This window comes from Notechis scutatus, chromosome 3 (assembly GCF_049901735.1).
Source record: "Notechis scutatus isolate UNSWTSFEM ecotype Mainland chromosome 3, rNotScu1.2, whole genome shotgun sequence".
NCBI lineage: Eukaryota > Metazoa > Chordata > Lepidosauria > Squamata > Elapidae > Notechis > Notechis scutatus.
Window position 1 is genome coordinate 102,272,696 of NC_142011.1, and position 23,190 is coordinate 102,295,885.

The 23,190-nt window shown below is 36.2% G+C and overlaps 1 protein-coding gene across 2 annotated transcripts in view; it reads right to left on the minus strand.

The window, feature by feature from the left end:
• The window catches only part of RGL1 (ral guanine nucleotide dissociation stimulator like 1), a 92,872-nt gene that overhangs the window by 14,161 nt on the left and 55,521 nt on the right, over positions 1 to 23,190 (minus strand). For both annotated transcript variants that reach the window (XM_026669264.2, XM_026669265.2), the window contains exons 5-12: positions 19,067 to 19,251; positions 15,219 to 15,331; positions 11,921 to 12,136; positions 11,069 to 11,172; positions 10,245 to 10,329; positions 5,820 to 5,909; positions 4,496 to 4,582; positions 2,033 to 2,065 (exon numbers count right to left, since the gene is read on the minus strand). In XM_026669264.2, coding sequence (XP_026525049.2) covers positions 2,033 to 2,065; positions 4,496 to 4,582; positions 5,820 to 5,909; positions 10,245 to 10,329; positions 11,069 to 11,172; positions 11,921 to 12,136; positions 15,219 to 15,331; positions 19,067 to 19,251 — 913 coding nt within the window. The remainder of the gene's footprint in view (positions 1 to 2,032; positions 2,066 to 4,495; positions 4,583 to 5,819; positions 5,910 to 10,244; positions 10,330 to 11,068; positions 11,173 to 11,920; positions 12,137 to 15,218; positions 15,332 to 19,066; positions 19,252 to 23,190) is intronic.

The window sequence follows — 23,190 nt, forward strand, 5'->3', positions numbered from 1 at the left end:
AAAGCAATTAATCCAGGCTGCGCAGAAACACAAGGCTGCACCACTCACATGGCCTGCGGGAACCCTCCCTGCCCACTCACTCTTTACCCAGCAAACTTGCCTGCTAAATTGCTATTTTTCCTTTTTCCGACCATCATCTGTTCTGCTGTGCCGGGAGATTTAGATTAGCTAGGAAGCAGGAAATGGTTGGATTTCTTGCTTTCTAGCTAGTCTTTAGATCTTCAGCTCTGCTTTTAAGCACAGCCGAACTTCCCTTAGGACTATTATTATTCTTAGGATTATTATTCTTAGGATTATTATTATTATTATTCTATTATTCAGTGCAGACTCACGGCAAGCAAATTTGAGAGACTGAGCTAGCCAATGGCAGATAAAATAGATCACTGAATGATTCTGTGAGCATCTCAATCTGCCTGCCTGCTTTGTCTCATTTTGGGTAAAAGTTGCTCTTTTTTTAATAAAAAAATTAATATTTACATACATGGTGTGTTTTGAGTTAATTTTATGAGTTTTCTTGCAAGCAAATTTTATGTGACAGACTGAGCTAGCCAATGGCAGATAGATAGATCTCTGAATGAATCTGTGATTCTGTGAACAACTCAATCTGCCTGCCTGCTTTGCCTGATTTTGGGTAAAAATTGCTCTTTTTTATAAAAAAATTCAATATTTATATAAATATTTATATTTACATACAAGCCATGCACACCAGTCACATGACCACCAAGCCACACCCACAAATTAGGCCATGCTCACAGAACTGGTTAATGGTCCCTGGGATTTAAAATTATGAGTTTGGTGGTCCCTGAGGTCCAAAAGGTTGGCGACCCCTGACTTAAAGAATGTTCCTTGCTTGATAATCTGGGAACTTGGGTGAATGGTGGAGTATATGAGGTTCAAAACTGACTTGCCCACATACCATGACAGGAGACCTGGCAACCTTTTGCAAGTGCACTAAGCCTGTAGCTCCCTCCTAATATTTCGATTAAAGAGAGGGAAAAATGATCTTCAACATGTGTAGAAGTCATTGGTTTTAACTCTTACTTGCTGGATGCAAAAACAGCCCTTATCTCTACCTACCAGAGGCTTCTCTTTACTAGCTCTGCACAACAATAGCTGAGTCTCTGGATTTTCAGGACAGATTGTTCCCAATAACAATCCAGCCACAGAAAGCCTAAGAACTTGTGCCACCCTTCATCTGCTGTAGGCCAGCAGGTAGTAGCAGGGACAATGCCCTGCTGCATTTTAGAGAGATTTCACAAGAACAAAAACCTGTTCTGACTGTGAGATATTTTCCATTGACTACTAAAACCATCAAAATGCATTGATCTTTAAAATAAATAAATAATTTGAATCCATGTGGCTGCCCATAATACTTTCATGATACATTGAGTTGTTTTTTTCTAAAAATCAATATTTTAAATGAATGATATATCCTAGATAGGCTGATTGGAAATATGTTTACATTAGCTATCATAATTATGGTGATGACAACATGCAATTTCCTAGATAGTATCTATCCATCTTTATTTAAATAATAATAATAATAATAATAATAATAATAATAATAATAATAATGGGTGAAATCTCATAGAAGAATTTTTTTTTGCAAGATTTGGATTTCTTGCTAAAGTTTTTGTGAGATTTCAGAGAGAATGTGAAAGTTTTGTGAGATTTCAGGTGACAGCACAATATTCTGGGGGAAAGCTATGAAGAATCCTACAAAAAAATGGTAATCTTGAAACATTCCTGCATCTAAATTGACATGCTTAACATACAGTATTATGTAGAGGCATATTGTACAGCCAACCAGATGAAGAAAAGGGTAAAATGGTCACATTTTACTTGAGAAAAATTGCATTTAATATTCCAATAGTCTGTCTCTCCTGGGACTTGCTTTATAATTCTGGTTGAAAATGTTAAGCTCTGTAGATACATTGTCTCCTGTTTCTCTCTAAAAACAAAAAATAAATCCTCAGATTTCTTGTAGACCATTAAATTGTGACTGAATGGTGGAAACAAAATGCAAGCTTACCCGCCTTCTCTTCTCAAAATTTATTAGCCCTCCCTGCAAAAAATAAAGAAATGGATTGTATAGTTACAAAATCTGCATTTTTAATGGAGATAATAAAATGGCTACAAAGGAATAAATTTTCCAAAAGGCCAAAACTTTCAAGACTGGTTCCATGAAGACGCTTTTAAACTTCACTCTGCAATCAATCATGGCCTCTCTGCCAAACTTCCTTAAATAATTTGAAAACATGTATATATTCACCACACTTTACAAGGATTTAATTATGCTAATGCTGATGTACATGCCTATTAGCTTGAACCAGCCGCTTTCTTTACAGCTGCAGGGTGTCCTTCCCTTCCTACAGATGATTTGGGACTGTACAGGGAACAAATCTGACTTGAAGACATTAGTTAGCTTTGGGCTTGTAGTCTCTTACGTGGCACAATTTACACAAGTTACAAATGTATGCATGTTGTAGAGCTTGCTAAAGAGTGCAAGAATCTTGAATCATGTGGTTACAAATACTTTTTCTACAACCCTAAGACCCCTTCTGTTCAGAACTATTATAAAGCATTTTTTCACCAGCTATTGAGATGGGAAAACTGTAGTGGGAAATCCTTAAACAGTTTAACATTGGAGGAGGAGGAGGAGGAGGAGGAGGAGGAGGAGGAGGAACTACTATACCTCCAAAATGTATATCCAGGAACAACAAAAATTCTACCCACGTGTGTGATTAAAATCAATCTACTTGGCCTCCCAAAATGTGCTGCCAAAGTAAGCCTCTATTCCAGATCTATTGAAACAGCATATTCTTACAAATGTATTTGTATATTTATTTGTACAATAATAATTCATTTGTACATGTATTTCCCCATGAAAGAATCTAAGCAATGAACATTCAGCAATCCTCCTACAATCCTTTGGGAACTGTCATAAAAACTGGATCCAGAACTTCTTTCCATAGAGCCATATTTTTTTTTTACAGAATTCATTAAATAGAGAGGAAGTTCTTGTGTGGTGGCATCAGCTAGTTCAATCAAGCACTAAGACACAGTTAAAGGCACGCATAAAGCAAGATCTACTACGCCTTTTCAAAGCCTGGAACAGTAGCAACGAGTTCTACTGTTGTCCCAAAGTTGGCAGCATAAGTACCCAATAAAACTCTTGGGATACTTTCAAAGGAAGAATAAGCACCGCATTGAGGTGGACTAATTCATGAGTGAATGTTTCTGAAGAAAGATAAGGGATAGGCTACAATATTCTGAGCTTTTAGATAAGCACTAAGAAAGCCTTCCATAACCTGGTGTCCTCAAGAATTCCTTAGTCTTATTCCTTAGATAATTCCTTATCTGATTTGAAGCTCATAGTCTGACCTCCAAACAGGAATGAAATGAAAAATTAAAACTAAAAATAATATAATCTATCCAAACATCATGGAACAATCACAACCCATATATACATTTTCACCCTCCAGAAGATACAAAACAGGACGTGATATTGGAGGGCATCTGGTTAGGAGAGGTTGTAGCTAAGATCAAGAACTGAATTAAAAATTGAACAGAACCAGGCCAGTTATTTCAAAAAAAGTAAGTTGAATGTTTCCAAATGTTCATGTATTTACCCTTTTGGGTCCTCTACCATCACATTTTAAAATTCATTTATTAGTTATAACTCCTAGTAAACCCCACTTAATAATCAAACCAATCAATCCATCACTTATGAACTATATTCACAATTATTAACAGAAAATTTTTACACACCAACATAGTGGCAGGTCCTGACTACAGCCCTAACCTAATGCATTACAACATTTCCGCATATCTTTATAAGCTACAAAGTCTTGAGATATCATAAATATAAAACTTTACACAAAAATCCCTCATGTGGCATATGACTTCTTTCCTTCCTTCCACAATGCTTATTTAATATTTTATGGAACCATCTTTCCAATTTCATTTTTGTGTGTCTCTTCTGCTCATAGTTTGAATGACATTTTATATCATTCTCCTAATGAACACATTTGAAAAAACTTAAGTGATTATTTCAGACACAATTAAATACCTATGCATGTTATTTGTTAAAGTGTTTTTCTGAACCAAGACATAATTACTCTTCTTTTCACAAGAAAGTCCCTCTTCAAGAGATCTGTGCTTCCGTATATTACAATCAAAATATAACTTATTCCAAAGAAAATGTGGAATTTGTGAAGAAATTCTGCTAATGTTCTGTTATCCTGTACATATAGATCTGGTTTTAACCAGGGGAACAAACCTGTGCAAACCTATCCTTGAATTTGTTTTAATTCAAGGCATGGGATTTAAATTGGGAGAATTCTAATAATGTAAACTCAGTTTTATAACTGTTAACAATTGTTCCATTTCCTAATTAAGCTCCTGTGTTTGGTCTGTACCTAGTGAGATGATGCTTTACAAATACATGCTGAAGGCAAAACTATTACAGTATGCATGAGTGTTACAAACCTACCTCTACATAGTCCTGGAGAGCCGTATCAAGCATTGTCAAATCCGTTAAGAAAGTACCAAGGTAAGGAACAGTGCCTTGCATGACACCCTGAGCAGAATGAAAGCGTAAAGAGATTAACCAACCTAACTCTGAATCATTAAGCACTTTTTTTATTTTGGATCTAGTTCAAAGTTCTATGTGGTTCAGGGATCTTTAGCCCTCTATAGTCCAGATAACTATACTAAGTTCTATATTTATTTCCTCATGATCTTCTCCATGTTGACATGGCCCTCTGTGAAGGAGCAATCGGATTCTGGCCTAGCAGTAGCTGCTTTTCTGGCTGGTTGAACTAAGCTGTAAGAACCATTCATACATCAAATGTGATCTGACAGGAAATGAATGAAGTTATTTCAATAGAACACAATATTGTGGAATGGTCTCTTCTGAGAGGTTTATTGATGCTACTCACTATTTCGTTAAGAAACTTTTATGCTTGTATTTCTCCTCTCTTTGTTTCTTTCCCCTTATGCTTTATACCAGCATATTATTTCCCTTATACAGTACGTTGTTTGCCATTGTAAGCACTTTGCTTTGGGGAAATATATATTCATAAAAATAAAATGACTTGCCACTTGTAAAATTATGTCACCTTATTTTTTATGGGGAAGAAAAAGTGATGATCAAATTGGTAATGTATTATTGTAATTGTAATAAGTCTTCTTTTTCTAAATTGTTTTTAGAATGTTTTATAGAAGTAATACTGGAAAAGATGCATTTTTTTGGAAGTGGAAAACAATTCACAAACCAGATTTAAAAATGTCATTTAACAGTCCCTGAAGAACACAGAGGAGAATCTTATAAAATCATAAAAAACTTTTATTGTTAACTTTAAGGAATGGAACTCAAGGGAAGAAGCAGCTTACTTTAGCTGCAATTTCAACTTCAAATTTTCTCCACACAAACCTGATTGTTGAAGTATCTAAGGCATTATTCAAACATAATTGATCAACTATTGTTCTATGAGAAATTACAAGTATGTGCCTCAAAAATTCTGGTCTAAGGAACACTCATCCACCATTAGTAACTTAAGGAATTTCTTCACCATTACTTTTTGACTGTGTTTTTTTCATGAAACTATGAAAAAAAATTAAGTGAATGAATTCAAGACTTGGTTGAATATAGTGAGAAATGGTGGTTTCCTAATTTTATTTGAACTTGATTTAACTTGAACTTAACCATTTTGTTTGTATTTGGATAAATCTTAAAACAGTTTTATATTTTTTCAAACAATGTCATCCTGGATCTCCTGAGCATCTCATGGTAAAAATGTAAAAGAAAGAGTTACCATATCTTTTTGCAGTTGAAGCCGCCTCTGGGTTCTCTTCTGGTTCTCTTTTACACAGCTGTCCAAATTTGCAAATTTAGATGTTCCTTCCTGTGATGAAAATAAAAGGGCAATGAATGGGAAAGGCCATAGAACAGACTCACAAACATTTCCCATGCTAACTGAATGCTACGTCCTTCTCTCAAAACTTGAAAAGACATGTGACTCATCAGAGATAAATTAATAAAAAGGCTCACACAAAAATGTTTCAAGAGTTTCCTAAAAGTGAGGAATGCTTGCTCCAAAATACAAGTCAACTTGACATACCCCTCAGCCAAATCAAGTATTTGTTCAGTTTTCTCTGAATTAGGCACATCTGGATCACAATCTTACTGCTTCTGGACAGTTAATATGTTTTTATTCTTAAACAAAATAACATTTTTTCTTTCCATTATATAATCCTCTGGGTTTTTTTTCTTATACACTTACATTATGATGTGATTAATATTTTTACTTTGCTGACTAACAAGGAGACAGTCAGGAAATGAAAATGTTTCTGTGTTCCAACAATTTAGGCCTTGGGGATCACTTTACCAGTAACACTATGATTTCAGGAGCTATATTTCACAATATGATCTGGTTCTTTGAAACAGATTAAAATTAATTTACTGCCATGTTTTAACTTGTTTTTCTGTATAACTACAGAAGGATATGTCTTCTCAGGTGCACAATGATTTTTAAAAGTCAGTAATTTGTTCTTTTTAAAAAAATAATTATAGCCTTCTTATCTTGATTTTCTGTTTTTATCTTTCCTTTTTTTCTTCACTTTGATAGAACGTTAAAAAGAATGTCCTAGCTTTTTATGCACTTCCTTTACATTGCTTTTTAACTTAATGCTGCTGTCATCCTGAAAATTTCATGTCCTTTCCAATCAATTGTATACATTTAAATAATCTCCAAACTTTCTTAGAAGATTAGATAGCCTTCTGACCCTCTCTTACAAGACAATAAATCATTGTATTTTTAGAAATGGCATTTGCTATAATTAAAGGTCACCTTTCTAGACATTCAAGGTAATTTTCTATAAATACATCTATGCATATAGAACTTCATTGTCTTGTGATTACCGCGCCAAGTATTTCAATAATTTTTACATCTTGAAATCTCAGATACAACTCAGTGCATTCACAGAAGATTTGCCCTTTTATCAGCTCTACACTTAATGATCTGCAACACAGATAGATTAATATTGTCATGCAATGTCAGTGATATTGACATTGCCAGGATGTCAGGATGATATTCAACTGTACATCTCTATCATGGGCTGAATAGAGAACGCAAACAAGCATTTCTGTGGAGACCGTGGGGACTATCAAGATGTAGATGGGAAGAAACATGCACAGTTTCAATCCTAGAAAGTTGGAGTGATAATTTTTACAGATGCTTGCTGATTTTGGAGTTTTAGACCTCTTTATGCTTTGCTGAGGTGAACAGGTCACACTTCCTGGAATCACAGTTCCTGACCATGAAGATCTGCTCAGGTTTGGCTGATACATCAATTGCAGCCTTATTTATCTGAGAGGTGCTGACATTGGTCATTCAAATCCTTGAGATTTGTTGCATGGACAATGTATAGCAGTTCAATTTACACGGGACCATCTTTGAAAACCATTTGCTAACTTCAATTGGAGCAAAGCTTAGTGGCCCATACAGTCATCAGTGAGTCTCAATATTGCTAGCAACACAGTTTCTGCAGGTGCAGTTTTAGCTATTTATTCATTCTGAATATAATTTAAGGTCCTGGGCATCATTCAAGATTACCCATACAGATTTTGCCCATACAGTCAGTGGGCTCAGAGAATGCCTGATGAAATCTCAACCATTCAGGAGGTTCAACTGGAAGTGTCCAAAATTGAACTTCCTCTATCAGGGATCCATTCCTCTCAAGACAAGAATAACCTCAACTCTCATGGCCTTGCTGCCTCTTAAAAGGCTGTTCCAGAAGGCTTTCAAGACTTGATTATTGTTAAGCTCTGGATACCAAGAACATTATTACTATTACAATATTTATTTATTACAATACTTGACTTTAATTATATGTTGAATTAGTTTAATTTATTTTTTTATTTTAATTATAAGAATACAACACGGTGCAGCCGATCTAGCATTACAATTGTTATACATATATACATTTTATTTTATCATTTACAATATCCTTGTTTGATATATTATTTACTAATTATTCTAATCATCATAATTCTTGTTGTACATCATTATTGTTGCATTGGCTTTGATAGTTGTAGTAAATACAATTGACTAAAAAGGTCTATACAGTCATAAACAAAATAAATAAATAAAATATCCTGTTTGCAATCATTTCACTTATTTTTCTACAGTTGGCATACTTTTTTCTCATTAATAATTCAATTTACATTGCCTTTGGCTTTTCAAGGAATAGATGATAGAGTCGTGTATAGTGCACATTTATACCACTTTTTGTATCAATTAATGACTTTTCACAGTTATCATCTTTTATTTCTGTCTCACTGGAAGAGCACAGAATATTCAGATAATTTCCTATGGGATGAGTTATCTCATACCAGATGCATCTCAATCCTTGCCAGCTTTTTCTAACAATTTTTTTTTAAAAAAATCACTCAAATGACCTTTAGGTTTTCAATATTAGCAGTCTGGTTCAATTTCAAATCAAATGGAATCTTCTCTCAAAATATTGCACTTTGCAAAGCTAATCTAAACCCCGTTTATTTTTTAAAATCCATGCACACTGAAAGCCATCTGCTTTTAAGTATCCCAAAAACAGTTTCATGGAAATCCTGGATATTCCCACATTGCAGCTTAAATTTGTCCATAGGTGGTTTCTGCTAATGGTTTTATGTAGATTTTGAAGAATATAGGAAATAAAACTCCATAACCCAACCATCATCATGCAGGAAAGTAATTGCCAGCAACCCTTTCTGGAAAAAACCATCCAGGTTACAGTAGAACCATATGCCTCAGCTGTGATAGCTTACCCAGGGGGATATCATACTTAATGGTATCAAAAGTCATTGAGAGGTCCAGGAGGAACAAGAGAGTCACATTTTGCCTGTCTTTTTCCTGTCCAGGTCATCCTATAGACGGATCTGATGACCAAGATAGTTCATAGCCAGATCTGAGAGTGCATTGAAATAGATCTGGAAAATCAGTTTTATATAAGAAAGTCTGTAGTTGATCATCCACCACCCATTCAAAGCCCTTGCCTAGGAAGGGAATATTGGCATTTAGTTTATAGCCATTTTTAATCTTCCAAATCCAAATTTGGCATCTTTAGAAGCAGCCTGATCACCACTTCTTTTCAAGAGGCTGAAACCATTTTTCTCTTTATCAATGAGATTCAATGATTCAAATGAACAGCCTCTTCATATTAGATTTGATAAGCCAAGAAGAATAATTCTCAGACTGGCCATAGGCCTTGCCACATCTTATATCAGCTGTTGACTGTTTGGATATTTCTGCTAATACATGAAACTTATTTTCCATTCATAAATTGGACTGCTGAATTAAATATATACCGTATATGCCGGCGTATAAGACGACCCGGCGTATAAGACGACCCCCCAACATTTCCACTCAAAATATAGTTTGTTATATACTCGCCCCCTCTTCCGCACGCCTTCCACTTTTGCACTTTTTGGGGGGGCACTTTTGTCTACCGTGGAAACGAATCCCGTGAAGCCGAAAGGAGCAGCCAGCCTTCTCCCAGCTCCCAAGGAAATGAGGCTCGCACGCCGGGCTCCGCTGAGGTATCCGGCTGGGGCTGTCAGGAGTTGTTACCGCTGGCGCGGCTCCGCTGGCTCCAGTCCGCGTTGCCTCGGGAAGGGAAAGGCAAAAAGGAAGAGCCGCGGCGGCGCTTTGCAATGGCAGCAGCGGCTCCTGGTTTTGCCTTTCCTTCCCGAGGCAACGCGGACTGGAGCTGCGCGAGCCGCGCCAGCGGTAACAACTCCTGACAGCCCCAGCCGGATACCTCAGCGGAGCTCGGGCGGTGCGAGCCTCGCTTCCTTGGGAGCTGGGAGAAGGCTGGCTGCTCCTTTCGGCTTCACGGGATTCGCTTCCACGGTGCCAAAGTGCCTCAGCCGCGAGCAGCCGCAGTGCTTCCCAATTACTATTTGCCGGCGTATAAGACGACCCGGCATATAAGACGACCCCCCCAATTGGAGGCATCTTTTTCAGGGCAAAAAGTCGTCTTATACGCCGGCAAATACGGTACATATATTCACATATAGAGAACTGCTTACTCAAGACTCAAGATAATCTTTGGCACTCAAAGGACTTCTACCAGCATACCTATTCACAGGTTAATAGTATATATTGGTGATTATTTAGCCAAAACTGAGCACTGCAGTTGGAAAGTATTACACTGTCACTGAAGTATCTGTTGCTTCTCACCCTCATTAGCAGCTCCCGACTTGTCAAATAGTTGTCATGATCTGAGAAAATTTCTGATAGTTCTTCAAACATCAACGTTCTATCTCTGTACAAAAGAAAATGGAATGATTTTAAGATTTTCAGTTTTCCTGAACGACCATTAATTAAAATTAGGCTGTGATGATGGTATCATCTTGTAAGGAGATTTCTTGGATTTAGGACCCAGGCAAATCCCCAATTACATCTCTTCTTTTAGGTCACTGTCTAAGTAAGAAGAATATGATTCTAATCATAATGTTAAGCAAGAAGAAGCTCATTGTAGTCTTCTTGTTTGTATTTTTCCCGATGCAACAGCCCAATTCATCCCCCAGGCTTCTAGGTTCTCAGAAATGCAAGCATTTATACTCCACTTTTTTGTTCAGTAGTTTAAAGCAGAGTAATTGCTTCTTTTCCTCATAACAGTCATTGAAGTGGACTAGACTGAGAGAATATGACTGGCCAAAACCATCCAAAGAGATTCCTTGGCCGAGGATGGAGCCCCTCAGTCTGAGTCACACACCTTAACTTAGAGAGACTTTAGACAGTTCTGTATTTGAGGAACTGTGGAAAACAGTAATATCTACAGCTAAATTAGGCACCCTTAGAAACATTTCTGACCCAAACTGCTAGACATAAATTAAAAGTCTTGTTTTTGCTAATTATTGACTGCCTTCAGTTCCCCCACCTAACTGCAACAGCCCATCAACGACTCTATAGGAATTGTAAATTATAGATTTCCAAGTCCCAAAAGCTACAGAAGCTTATAACTAGCAACTGCCCAAGAATGGATGGGATATTGATCTTACTTTGCAACACATGCCCAGCTTTTCTTTAACCGATAAATGGAATTGGACTGAAGAGCTGAAACGATGGCTCTCAAAGAGGAGAAATTCTTAAGAATCCTACATTCCTATAAAGGGAGTGAAAATGGAACAAAGAAGGATTACACATTGCTCAGTTACTCTTTTAGGAGCATTGTTGCTCTAAATTCTTATTTTTTTAAAAAAAAAAAGGAACCTGTCAACTACATAAACATTGACCAGTTCTTTTTTAAAAGTATGTTGCTTTTTCTGGACTTGAAAATACCTTCTAGAGTTTGGGTTACTGTATTCTTGCTTTCTTTTACATTTTGGTCTTTAATATTATACCGTAGTTTCCAACCATCACAACTGAAACAGTGTATAGAGAGTGAAAATAACTAAATGTAATCTATGAAAAACATTGTTATCTCATGAAGTGTCAGTATTCAGATTATAGAGCACCTTATAAGCCATCCATTACTTTGGATGAGCAGCATATAAAATAAGTGAGTGAATGAGTGAGTGAGTGAGTGAATGAATGAATGAATGAATGAATGCAATAAGAAAGTATTGGGACTGGAAAGGATTGGAATGATTTCCCAAACTAAATTGAACAATAAATATCAAAGCCTTTCTATCATCCAGGGAAAATTGACTCTATTCTATTGAACTTCCAAGGACATCTGATATGCTATGCCCAAAGCTAGTTTACCTGTTGTCTATATTATTGGGGGAAGGAAAAAAATACTCAAAGATAGGGATTAGATGAACCCTGATATTTATGCATGCTATGGACACACACGCACAATCCAGCATTTGTATAAATAGCAAGACAAAGGGAACAAAATGAGTCTTTACATGTGCAATATTGATCCACTTCTCTATGATCTTGGCACGCTGATGCGTTTTCAGCTCCTTGCCATTCAAAATGGTCCTGATGACGCATTTGGTGACTGCATTGAACTGTGCAATGGTAGCTCTGATGGTGGGAGCCAAGTGTTTGTTTTCTTTCTTATCTCTCTGAGACCAGATGCAGCCCAAACAGTGGTGTGGCACCACTTTTTTAAACAGTGTCTGGAACAACACATAAAACATCTTGTCAAGGCTATAAGACCAATTTTCTTTATTACTACTAGATATATTGTGTTGAAATACACAACATGGTGGTCGTTCAAACCTTTCTGACAACAGGCACATCTTTTTAGTCTTTTAGTCTCTCAATAATCTTTTTAGTAGTAGTAATAACAGAAGTAGTAGCAGTATTATCAGGCATGCATTTATACTCAAGAATAATGTAAGCAAACAAAAATACCATGCAATAATACAATACAAGAATCAATTTTAACTTATCTAGTATTTACTTTTGCAATGTTCACAAGGAAGAGTTCTCCCTCTCCATTTTTTCAACATATAGCCTCAGAGGAATGACTCAAGTAGAGATGCAACAAAAACTTAATTTAAACAATGTAAATTTGTCATGGTCCTAGTTTGTGAATGATCAAATACCAAAATGCAATAAATATAGCAGAGTAGAGGGTAGTTTGAAAGGGAAATGAGTTTAAAAACACAAAGGGTCAGCATTGGTGGTTACTTGGTCCTTGATTTCTTGTAGCTCATAAATTCTACATAGGGCACTGCTTGGGAATTGTACAGCAAACCCAGCAAAAAACAACAGTTAGGGACATAAATCTACTACTGCAAATACATGGCCAGTTCATTTGCAACACATGTGTTACTTTATGTGACACAGCTCTTCCTGCAACGTTAATAGTGTTTTACTGCATTGCGTAAGATGCAAAGAGTAGCACACATGTGTATTATTGGAATATATGACCCACTATCAATGAACAACTTTAAAACCATGGATTTAAAGAATTACTTCAAATATTTTGTACGTATGTATGCCTGTATTCCTTTAGCTAACTTAATCCAGACTTTAGCTAACTTTAGCTAACTTCATCCAGACTGAGGAAATATTTGTTGTTTGTTTAATTTTATTAAAATTTATAAGGCTGCATGAGGACTGAGTGGTTAGTCAATGCTTTTAAATATTCTACAATAATTGCCTGCTTGGAATTGAATAGCCAAGTTCAATATTTGCCAATTTGGTTTAGGAATAATTTAACAGTTGAATACCTTTTATTATTTCATTCCATCTATTAGCCCTACAGAAAAAAGGTTCAAACTGCTTTAAAAGATATCAGACAAATAGTGAGAATTCAGCCTGTTTAACTAAACTTCTGTCAATCAATTTTAATAAAGAAATATTCTGATTTTATAAACATGGTAACATTTGAGCCGGCTTGTATATAACTTGAGATAGATCACTGATAGTTAAGACTGACAATATTCAATTTATGAGAGATTTATTTTGTTGATGGAAAAAAGAAACTTTTGGAAACTCTTGAATTCTGATTTATCTGCAAAGTGTTAAACATGTGCACATCTAAAATATTATTTCACTTAACTATATTTAACATGATTTAGAACAGGTCAATGATATATGTGAGACGTGAGGCTGTTTAATCATGAATAATGAGTGAATACTGCTTGTTCTACATTATTTGAAAACAGAATGTTCCTTGAAATATAATATTTGGAAACAAAATATATTCACTTAATTTGAATGCTCTTCTAGATTATAGTTATATAAGTTTAATTAGGTTTTACAGACTGTAAAACATAATTAGTCTGTGAATTTACTGTAATTAACAGACTGTCTTACAGTTACTCAAATAACCAGAGTAATAAAAGGATTTCAAATGGTTTTATAAACCAAGATTTGTACTAATTCTGGCCTGTCACAAAGTCTCAACTAACAAAACATCATTAAGGCTATCATTCCACATCTGAACGTCAATGTAACAAAAAAGTCAAAGAGAAAAAAAAAGCAAAGCAAAAATAGATTTAGAACATGGCTTGCCTCCACTTAAACTTTCATGCAAAATTCTGCAATTCTTTTGAACATTTTTATCAGTTATCAGTTGCAGAAAAACATCTAGCACAACAAAATGGACTGGTGAGCAATCAGCAATTAGTAACGGATGAGAATTAGTTCAGATAAACATATTACATAAACAAACTTGCTTTAATCAATCTTTACAAAGAATGATCTTTGTCTAAGGAGCCATTTAACTGGTTCACTATTGGTTCACTATTTGCCCTAAACTTTGCAATAATTTTGCAATATAAAAAAATCAGCAGTCTTCTACTGTAACTTAGCTGTTTTTTTATCAAATGCTATTATAAAAGTATCTTTTAAGTATATATTAAAATATTTAATTTCTAATCAAAACAATATTTAATCTTTAAGAAGGAAAAAGTTTAAAAATTTAAAATACAAGCTAGGAAGAAAAAAAGGGGGGAAGTAAAAAAGGAAAGAAAAAAAAAACAAAAAATCCCTCCCTATTTTAATCAATAGTTACAACCAAATGTTGTTTGGTTTTGTCATAAACTGATTCCAAGATTTAAAAAAGATACACAATAACTGCACAATGTTAGAGAAGACTATTAAAAAAAATTATAGACTTTGGATGTGCAAATTTCCCAAATGAAAGAAAATTAACTAGAGACTTTCGTAGATGGCTCCATTATTGAAGTGATCATTTTTAACCTCCCTTTGCCTATGTTTTGCTTTTATGGTATGCATTAATACAGATTTCTATGTTTCATGTTTGTAGTGTTTATATTTGTTGTTTTTCTTTGATTGTTGTGCACCTCCCAAAGTTGCTTTTGATGAGATGGGTGATATAAATCTGATTAATAATTAATAATTTCTTCATTCGGTGAGCATGCCAGAAAAACTGATGAAGCAATTTAACAACCCACTTTATCATGCAATCAGTGTGAATAAAGGGCAATTTTACCTCAGGTAGCAAAAACAAATAACCCCACACATTTTCCAAAGAGGTACCAAAATGTCACATATGGTTAATCAGCTGTTTGCATCAACTAAAATTGTATACATTAGTTTTCTGTTGTTTCATCAACTTGTTTTTATATTTTGATTGTTGGTTTACTATATTTGACTGTTCAGTGTCTTGGATACCATATGGCTGGAAAGCTAAATAAAAATTTAAGGAACAAATAAAACAAATCCTTCAGAATCATAATCTGTATTTATGCTTACAAAAAGTATACATCTGCTTATACTTACAGCATCCATGTAAGTTAACTGTTCTGCTACCAGGTCCTCTGGGAAAGAAGAAAATTCTTCTGATCCACTAATCTCTGTTTCTTCTTCGCTTGCAAATATATCATGAATCTCACCTGTCAGGATATAATGTATTGTGAACATTGGCTAAATGTGTCCTCTCATCCTACTTCATTTAAGTCTAATTGAAGTTAGATCTTGTGCTGAGGACTAGTTTGAGACAAAAACAGGATTACGATTTTAATCACAAAAAGAGTAGAAAGGGAAAGAGAGGGCATGGCCAAATGAGAAAACTGTTAGAATGGTCAAACAAAGCACACCATTTTAAATGTTGTTTAGTGAAAACAAGAAACATACATTGACAAAACAAGATGATAGAGACTTCTTTCATCCTGCACTGACCCAATTCAAGAAACATGTAAAAAGCTCTGCTTAAGTGAAGCAAGGAGTCTAAAACCCAAAAGGCACTTCTCATCAAGCACTTGTATATAATGTGCTGAGAAGGTAGTTACTATACAGAGTGAGAGGGCCACTTCCAGTGATAGATTATGGGGAGCAGCTAAGAGGTATTAGAAGGAAATCCTGTGAGTGCTATGAGTTTATGGTGGCAAAGATTTTTATATTATTTATACTTTTTACATGAGTATGCTCAAAACATCCAAAAAGATTATGGTCAAAAAGAAAATAACCGAAGTTAAATAGATTGAATAAGAGATAGAGCGAAGTAATGAAGTCAGTAGCATGCATGTAGATCACTACAGCGTGATCTACTTAAGAAGTCATTTTATTTCTACTTAAGAAGTCATTTTATTTCTCTTTCTCTTATATTTCACTTTTAATAACTGGGATAACAAACCAGTGGCTTGGAATCTATGTGGGACTTCCTGAGCACATCCTTACTTGAATCAAAGTGTCCGCTCTTCTAGCAAGAGCAGACAAATGAAAAGAAAGTTGCTACAGAGGCTGATTTAAAATAAAGAATCTGAAGATAGTTTGTTTTCATTTGTTTTGCTTTCTCCTTTATTTGCTATTCCAGGAGTTGATTCTCCCAGGTAAAGTTGCTGAGAAACAAACTGCCCTAGATTCTAAAGTTAGGGCATTTAGGTTGTAGAACTAACCAATTTATTTTAGTGCATTCATATCTGGCAATAGATAACTGGCAGCTTTCTAATTCTACTGAAACTTCCTGAATTTGGCAGAAAAACACACGAAGGGAGATAATCCATGAAAGCTAAAACAACAATAACAACCCACCAGCTTGCATAAAGTAGATCTTGATCTGTAGATTAGTAGACTGTCTTAGTAAATATGATGCTGATCTCCATTTTATGTAGAATGAAGTTTTTAGAACTAGGTAAGTTGAAGGGGAGATAATGAATACAGGTAGTCCTTGACTTACGATCAAAATTGGGACTAGATTTTTGGTTGTTAAGTCATTATGGTCATAAGTCAAGGCATAAGGTCATAAGTCAAATAGCAGTCATGTGAACACAGGATACTGCAAACCAGTGGTAAAAAACCAAGCATATTATTGTTGCATCCATGCCTGACTTTAGGAAATTTCATGGAATGAATAAGAGATTGTCCTACTAATTTTCCCCAAACCTTATGAGACACCTTAAGAACAGTGATGATGTCTTGCTCAAAACCTATCAATAAATCTCATGCTGAGCCAGAGTTTGTATATCTCTCAATTTGAATTTAAACTGTGGAAAATACAATATATATGTAATAACAGCCGGAAACCATACATTACAATATTACATTAACATTCCACAATATCATACTGTCCCTAGATTCTTCTCTTTTACAGTTCATAGAGAACTCTATGGATCTTTAATTTTGCCAAGAAAACTTAAATGGACCAAAGTGCACTTTAGTTAATTCTCTATAGCAGGATCATTCAATAACTTGTTTCTCACCCATCCTTCTTTCCTTCCTGAATCCAGCCCCATCTTTTTATATTTGTCCCAAATATATGCATACATTTATTTTTATTCTTTTTCTTTTAAACTTTCACAGACTTCTCTTTCTGATTTATCCTATGCTTCAATTATGACTCAGTGTTTCAGAAACATTTTTTAAAGTAGAGGACTGAGGCAAGTAACTTGTGGGTATGTGGTGATTAACCAATTCAAGTGAAATGTCAAAATGGTAGCTAAGATCCAACAAGTTATTTGGGCTTCTGAAAGAAGTCTCCTCAGCCCCAGGGGAAATTAATTTCTTTCTTCCTCTAAAAAGCTGATATGCACGTTATACTAAAAGCTACCTCTGGTACAGAATCTCAAAACCCTCTCCACTTGTGGCAGTAGGTGAGAGTTGCCTATTGAAAAACAGTGGAGACTTCCCTCATCTCAGAGAATTAACTTCATTTAAAGTGCGACCTCTATTTTATCCAGACTGCCTAAACTGGTAAACATTTCTGAAGATTTAGACAGCATTATTTATGGGGGAAACAAATTCTACTTGCTCTATAGCATCTGGTTTCTGAGATGACCATCGCAGTTAGACATTACACAGGCTGCAGCAATTCCTGTATTTTATTTTTCTGTGACCAGAAAACTTTTTTTAATGTGATGAAGATCTGGATTGAGGGTTCTCACTGATAACATCTTAGATCAGGGGTGGGATTCAGCAGGTTGTGACCAGTTCTGGAGAACTGGTAGTGGAAATTTTGAGTAGTTTGAAGAACCGGCAAATACCACCCCTGACTGGAGATTTTACAGTGTCCTTCCCCTGCCATGCCCACCAAGCCACACCCACAGAACCAGTAGTAAAAAAAAAAAATTAAGTCTCACCACTGTCTTAGATTCAGCTGAAATAATGTTCTGTTTTTTGTTTTTTTTCAATAAGAAATCAAGAGGCGAGACTTCTGTAGCTAGAGTATCAGCTGTGCCTAGGAAGTTCTGTGGGAACTTTTTATTCTGTAAACAGCTAATTATAGTTCTCAGCATTTAGACTTCCTTTGTTTGATATACGTGTTCATTAGGTACAAATTAACAACCCTGGGAGATTTTGAAATTTCGGATGAGAAGAACCATTTAGGTTTTTCCTTTGGGAGAAAAAAAGTACATTTATTTGGTGTCACGGATGACTAATTGTATAACTTATACATTTTGCAACATTCAGATAGATAATATTCAAGGGGAAAATAATTCCTGAAGTTTATTGAATTCATTCCTTATTGTGTGCTATCATTTCCTATCCATTTCCTACTGCTTCTCTGTGAAAACTGGACATTCATTGGGTTGTGTTCATCAGGCAAGTTCCAATGGCTTTCTAGATATGCTAATTATGCCCATAGGAAACCTTCTGACTTGGGGGAAGGGGAAAGGCTATTTATCAGCCCTGACACTGCAAGCAGCATTCCAGTGTCACTACTGTTCACAATGGTTCCAGTGGCATTTTGACCTGCTAACGTAAATTTTCCTTTTGTCCTCGGATGTCAGCACCAGACCATTCAGATAGGAAAAAACAGTCACAGACACTTCCTTTGTCATGAAAGGGGCAAAGGAAAGTAATAAAAAGAAATCCCTACTAGATCACAGGAGAGACCAATTTTAAAAGTGAAAAATCAGAGCAATTTATTTTGAAAACTTGCAAGCTGAACTTAATCATCTCAAAGCATCATTTTCAATGTTAGGGAATTTGGCAAAAGCGTTTGGCTCCTCACCTTCCTACAGAGAAAAATCAGAAAATTGATTCACCAAGCGCACTAAATTGAAAGTTTACAAGCCACCTTTCCTTTTTTTTAAAATCCTACTGTATTCCAACTGATATCACAGCATAATAAATGCCGAAACAGTCCAATATAAAAAATGGTTGTTAAAATATTTGCAGAATATCCTTACTGTTGTTTACTACTTCTTGCTTCTGAAACTGCTCCAAGAGTTGCTGTGCCCTTCTTTCAGGGTCTGAGCCTGGCATGATCCTGGTCAGATAATCCAGCAGTTTCTGCAAACAAAGGAAATGAGGTGCCTCTTGGAAATCTTCTGAACATTGGTCTAACCAGGCTCTCAGTATTGAGGCGATGGCACTGCAAAACAGAAATACATTGTATACAGTCAGCTACGTCAGTATCATTATATTCCCGGTCATGCAACAAAGCCTAAAACCCCAAAATAGGTTAAAATCAACGGTGCTATAATTCTGAGATCATTCTAAAAGGTAACGATGTGCTGGACTCAACCAGCACCTCCATGTCCTTGTTGAAATCAGTATCAATCAGCTGGGTTTGGTCAAAGGCTTCAGACCCACCAATGCCATTTTTGTGGCTCATGTACTCATGCAGAAGCATAGCAAACAGGAGCCATGACACCTGCTTTCCCCAATCTTAATAAAGCTTTTGATCACGTCTCGCATCAACTGATATGGTATGCACTTTGTGACCATTGATGCCCACAGCACTCATAAAATAAGTCCAGGAGCTTTATGTTTACACCAGCAACCAAGTATTATACACTTCCAAGCCTTTCTGACAGTTTTCTTGTGAAATGTAGTGTGCACCAAGGCTTGGTATTATTGCCACCGTTGTTCATTCTCAGCATGGATACCATCATGTAAGACTTGCATCACTGGGCCCTCCCTGGACCTTGCTCCATGCTGACAATGTCCTGCTCACAGTTTACCAACAGGAAAGAACTACTCCATTGTATCCAGATAGGGAATAAGCTTCTTAGACAATTTGATTTGCGCCTCAATATCAAGAAGAATGAGTAGCTAAAGACTAGTCCAAACACGTCCACCATTCATGTAAGCAGCAAAGATCTAGTGAAGCCAAACTCCTTCAATTGCTTAGGATCCCAGTTGCAAAGCAAAAGGGTGGTACATGCAAGGGTGAAAATAGCATGGCTGCGGTGGAAGGAGATTACTCTCCAATAGGCATATACCAATTCACCTAAAACCAAAAATATATAAAGTGATGTTCTGCTCAGTAGCACTGTGTGGCATTGAGTGTTGGTCAACTACCAAAGAGCAATTGATGATCACTGTGGGAGATCATCCGTTAATATGAGATGAGATGTCATCACTATGTGATGCCAGGCTGGAAATCCTGAACAGTATCTGGAAGCTTTGAGGATCTGGATAGGATCAAACAAACTCAGACTGAAACCTCTGACCCCCCCAAGCTTCCTGGAATACCATCTCCCCTTCCTGGAATACCATCACCACAACCTATTACCACAACACAGCTTGCATTTCTCAACACTAGTTAAAACTTACTTGTTTGAATATGCTTTCAGCCCTTAGTTATTTCATGGTGCCTTGTCCTGGTTTTTGGCTTTTTGGCGGGTTTGGTTTTTGTATTATATGTTTTATCTTGTTCTTACCTGCCCAGAATCCTGTTAGGATTCAGGCAGGATATAAATATTGCAAACTAAATAAATAAATAATAAGGTGTGCTCAGGAAAGCCAAGTCAGCTGCACCATGAAACTGACACAAATCAGCTATATAAACATGTCTCCCAAAATTGCTATCAAAAGGAATAAGGAAGAATAAAAATCTCCTTCCTCCATTCTCACACAAAACTAACTTTTAAACATCACACTTTGCAGCATTCTGTTTCAATACATTGTGCTAAAAAATCTCAGCTCATGCAGAATTTCAGGGCTGAATCACATTCTCAGTATCAAGTGGAGGCTTGCCCTAGATTTCCATCTGTAACTAAGGTCTCTTATGCATACTAGCAAGCAAGTACAACTAAAGTTGAAAGACTGACTGTTCTTGTTATTCTCTGAAAAGGAAATGCCAAATGAAAACAAAATCCATATAAATCCTGTAGTATTAACTGTTTTAAGCTCAACAGCCCTCACTGTGATGAAATGCACATTGGAAAGGGCAGCAGAAAAGTACTGGTCAAACAAGCATCCCATCAATGAATTGTTATGGACAAGTGGACGGGAAACATTTCAGTCTTGTTCTTTCTCTACAGTGTGCACATTCTAAGCTCAGACCATTGTGCCTTAGCAAAGCCTTTATATAGCAACCTCCTGGTACATTAAAGAATAGCACCTATCGATTTTGGGCAACCTGGACAAATTACCATGCCGCTGGGAATACTGGGAACTGTAATCCTGCCCATTTGGATGCTGCAAGGCTGACAAACACTGTCCAAGGGTGTGAATGAGAATCTTAATGCTGTGCCCTAAATCTCATTTATGAATGCAGTACTTTCCACTATGGGGTGCTTCCAAATGTGGCATTCATCTTCCAAAATTCAACAGCCACCAAAGTTATGCTCTGAATTCTAGAAGCTGAAGCCCACATATCTGGAAGTTCCATAATCAGGAAGCATTGCCTCAATGTGCTTCAAATGGTTTTGGTAACAAACAATTCTGACAGCTCCTCCCCGAATAACAATAATTTGGCTTAGCCAAAATTAGTGAAAGAAATGTGCAGAACTGGAAAAAAATATGATAGCTTTTAAAAAAGCATTGGTGAAAGTTTTGGAGAAAGGAAATTGATTCATAGTGTACAAATTTTCATCAACAGAAGTTTATTTTATTAATCAAATTTATATAGCTGCCCTTCTCACCCAAAGTGATTTTGAATGATGAATAACAATCAGATAAAAACAAAAATGTACAAAATTTTAAAAAATGTATTAATAAATATCATAAAAGTAAAAGATACAAACCATAGCAAAGAGAGAATAAAAATGGACATCTCAACAATGGTGCCATCTGTGGAAGTCTCTGGTTGCCTGACAACATAGCCATGACGTGAGGCTTCACAGAATATCCAAAGGAAGCTAATCTAATTTAGTGAGGTAAGAATGTTCTACAAGGCGGCCACAACAGAGAAGGCATATCTTCTAAGACCCACTAATGAAAGTCTCTAGCTGATGTACCTGCAACATGGCTACCTAGATCTATTAGGAGGCGCTGATGTAACCAGGGAGAAGCAGCCCCTCAGATAACCAGTACCATGCCAAGAATGACTGAAAGGTTAAAACCAGCACCTTGAATTGGACCTGGAAGCAAACTGGCAGCTAATGTAGCTTGCTCTGCTGCATTCTGTACCAACTGAAGCTTCAGGATACTCTTCAAGAGCAGCCCCATGTAAAGCACATTGCAATAGGCCAGTCTGAAGGTGACCAGGGAATGAGTGTCTACTTACATAACTATTTATAGCCTTTAATTTAATACTTACAGTATTAACTATGTTTAATCCTGTCTCAAAAATCTGCAAAACCTATTTTGGGCCACGGTATGAATGTTACATGAAATTGAATTTCTGTACTCTTTCCTAATGTCTCTTTAAATCAATATGGCTGTGTCCTTTATAGAGCAGGCTTTCCTTTTTAAAGAGTCTGTCAGCTGGAAGAGCTGTCTCAACGAAGTTGTACTTAAAGGTAGAAAAGCCGTGAAAACGGGCATCAGGAGCTTAGATGTTATCTGTCAACAGTTAACAAAGCAAAAGCTTGGCACTTACAACGATTCCCTAGTCATTGTTTTTCTCATGGTACACTGAGGTAAACTTTCCATGTATAAATTTGCAAAGAATTATTTGCACACAATTAATCATAGAAATCACTGTAACAAAAATGTACGTGAACCTTTTTTTTTTTTCCAGAAATGTGTAAGGGACCACTCTACTCAGAAAGTGATAGTCTTTCTCCAGGAGATAAGATTGCAGCTAACTCAGTGGAGTAGGAATGTTATCAGTTCCATACACAGTACAAGCATGTCAGCCTGGACCAGACAATACATGTTATTGTTTGGAAGGTGTAAAGTTTCTCCCTTTGTATTCCATTCAGAATGTGGGTATTAGTAAGAATAAGACACATGATTGCACTCTTACTAGAGTTCAAAGTTACAGTAAGCTCTGCATTTCCCTACAAACTCATGTCAATCAACACAGAGGCAATAAAACAAACTATGCAGACTGCCCTTATAACTTACTGGCCTCCCATCTGTTGACTGTTTAATCAGCACATTAGGGAGGAAAGCTTTCCGGAAAAAGGCTGGATCG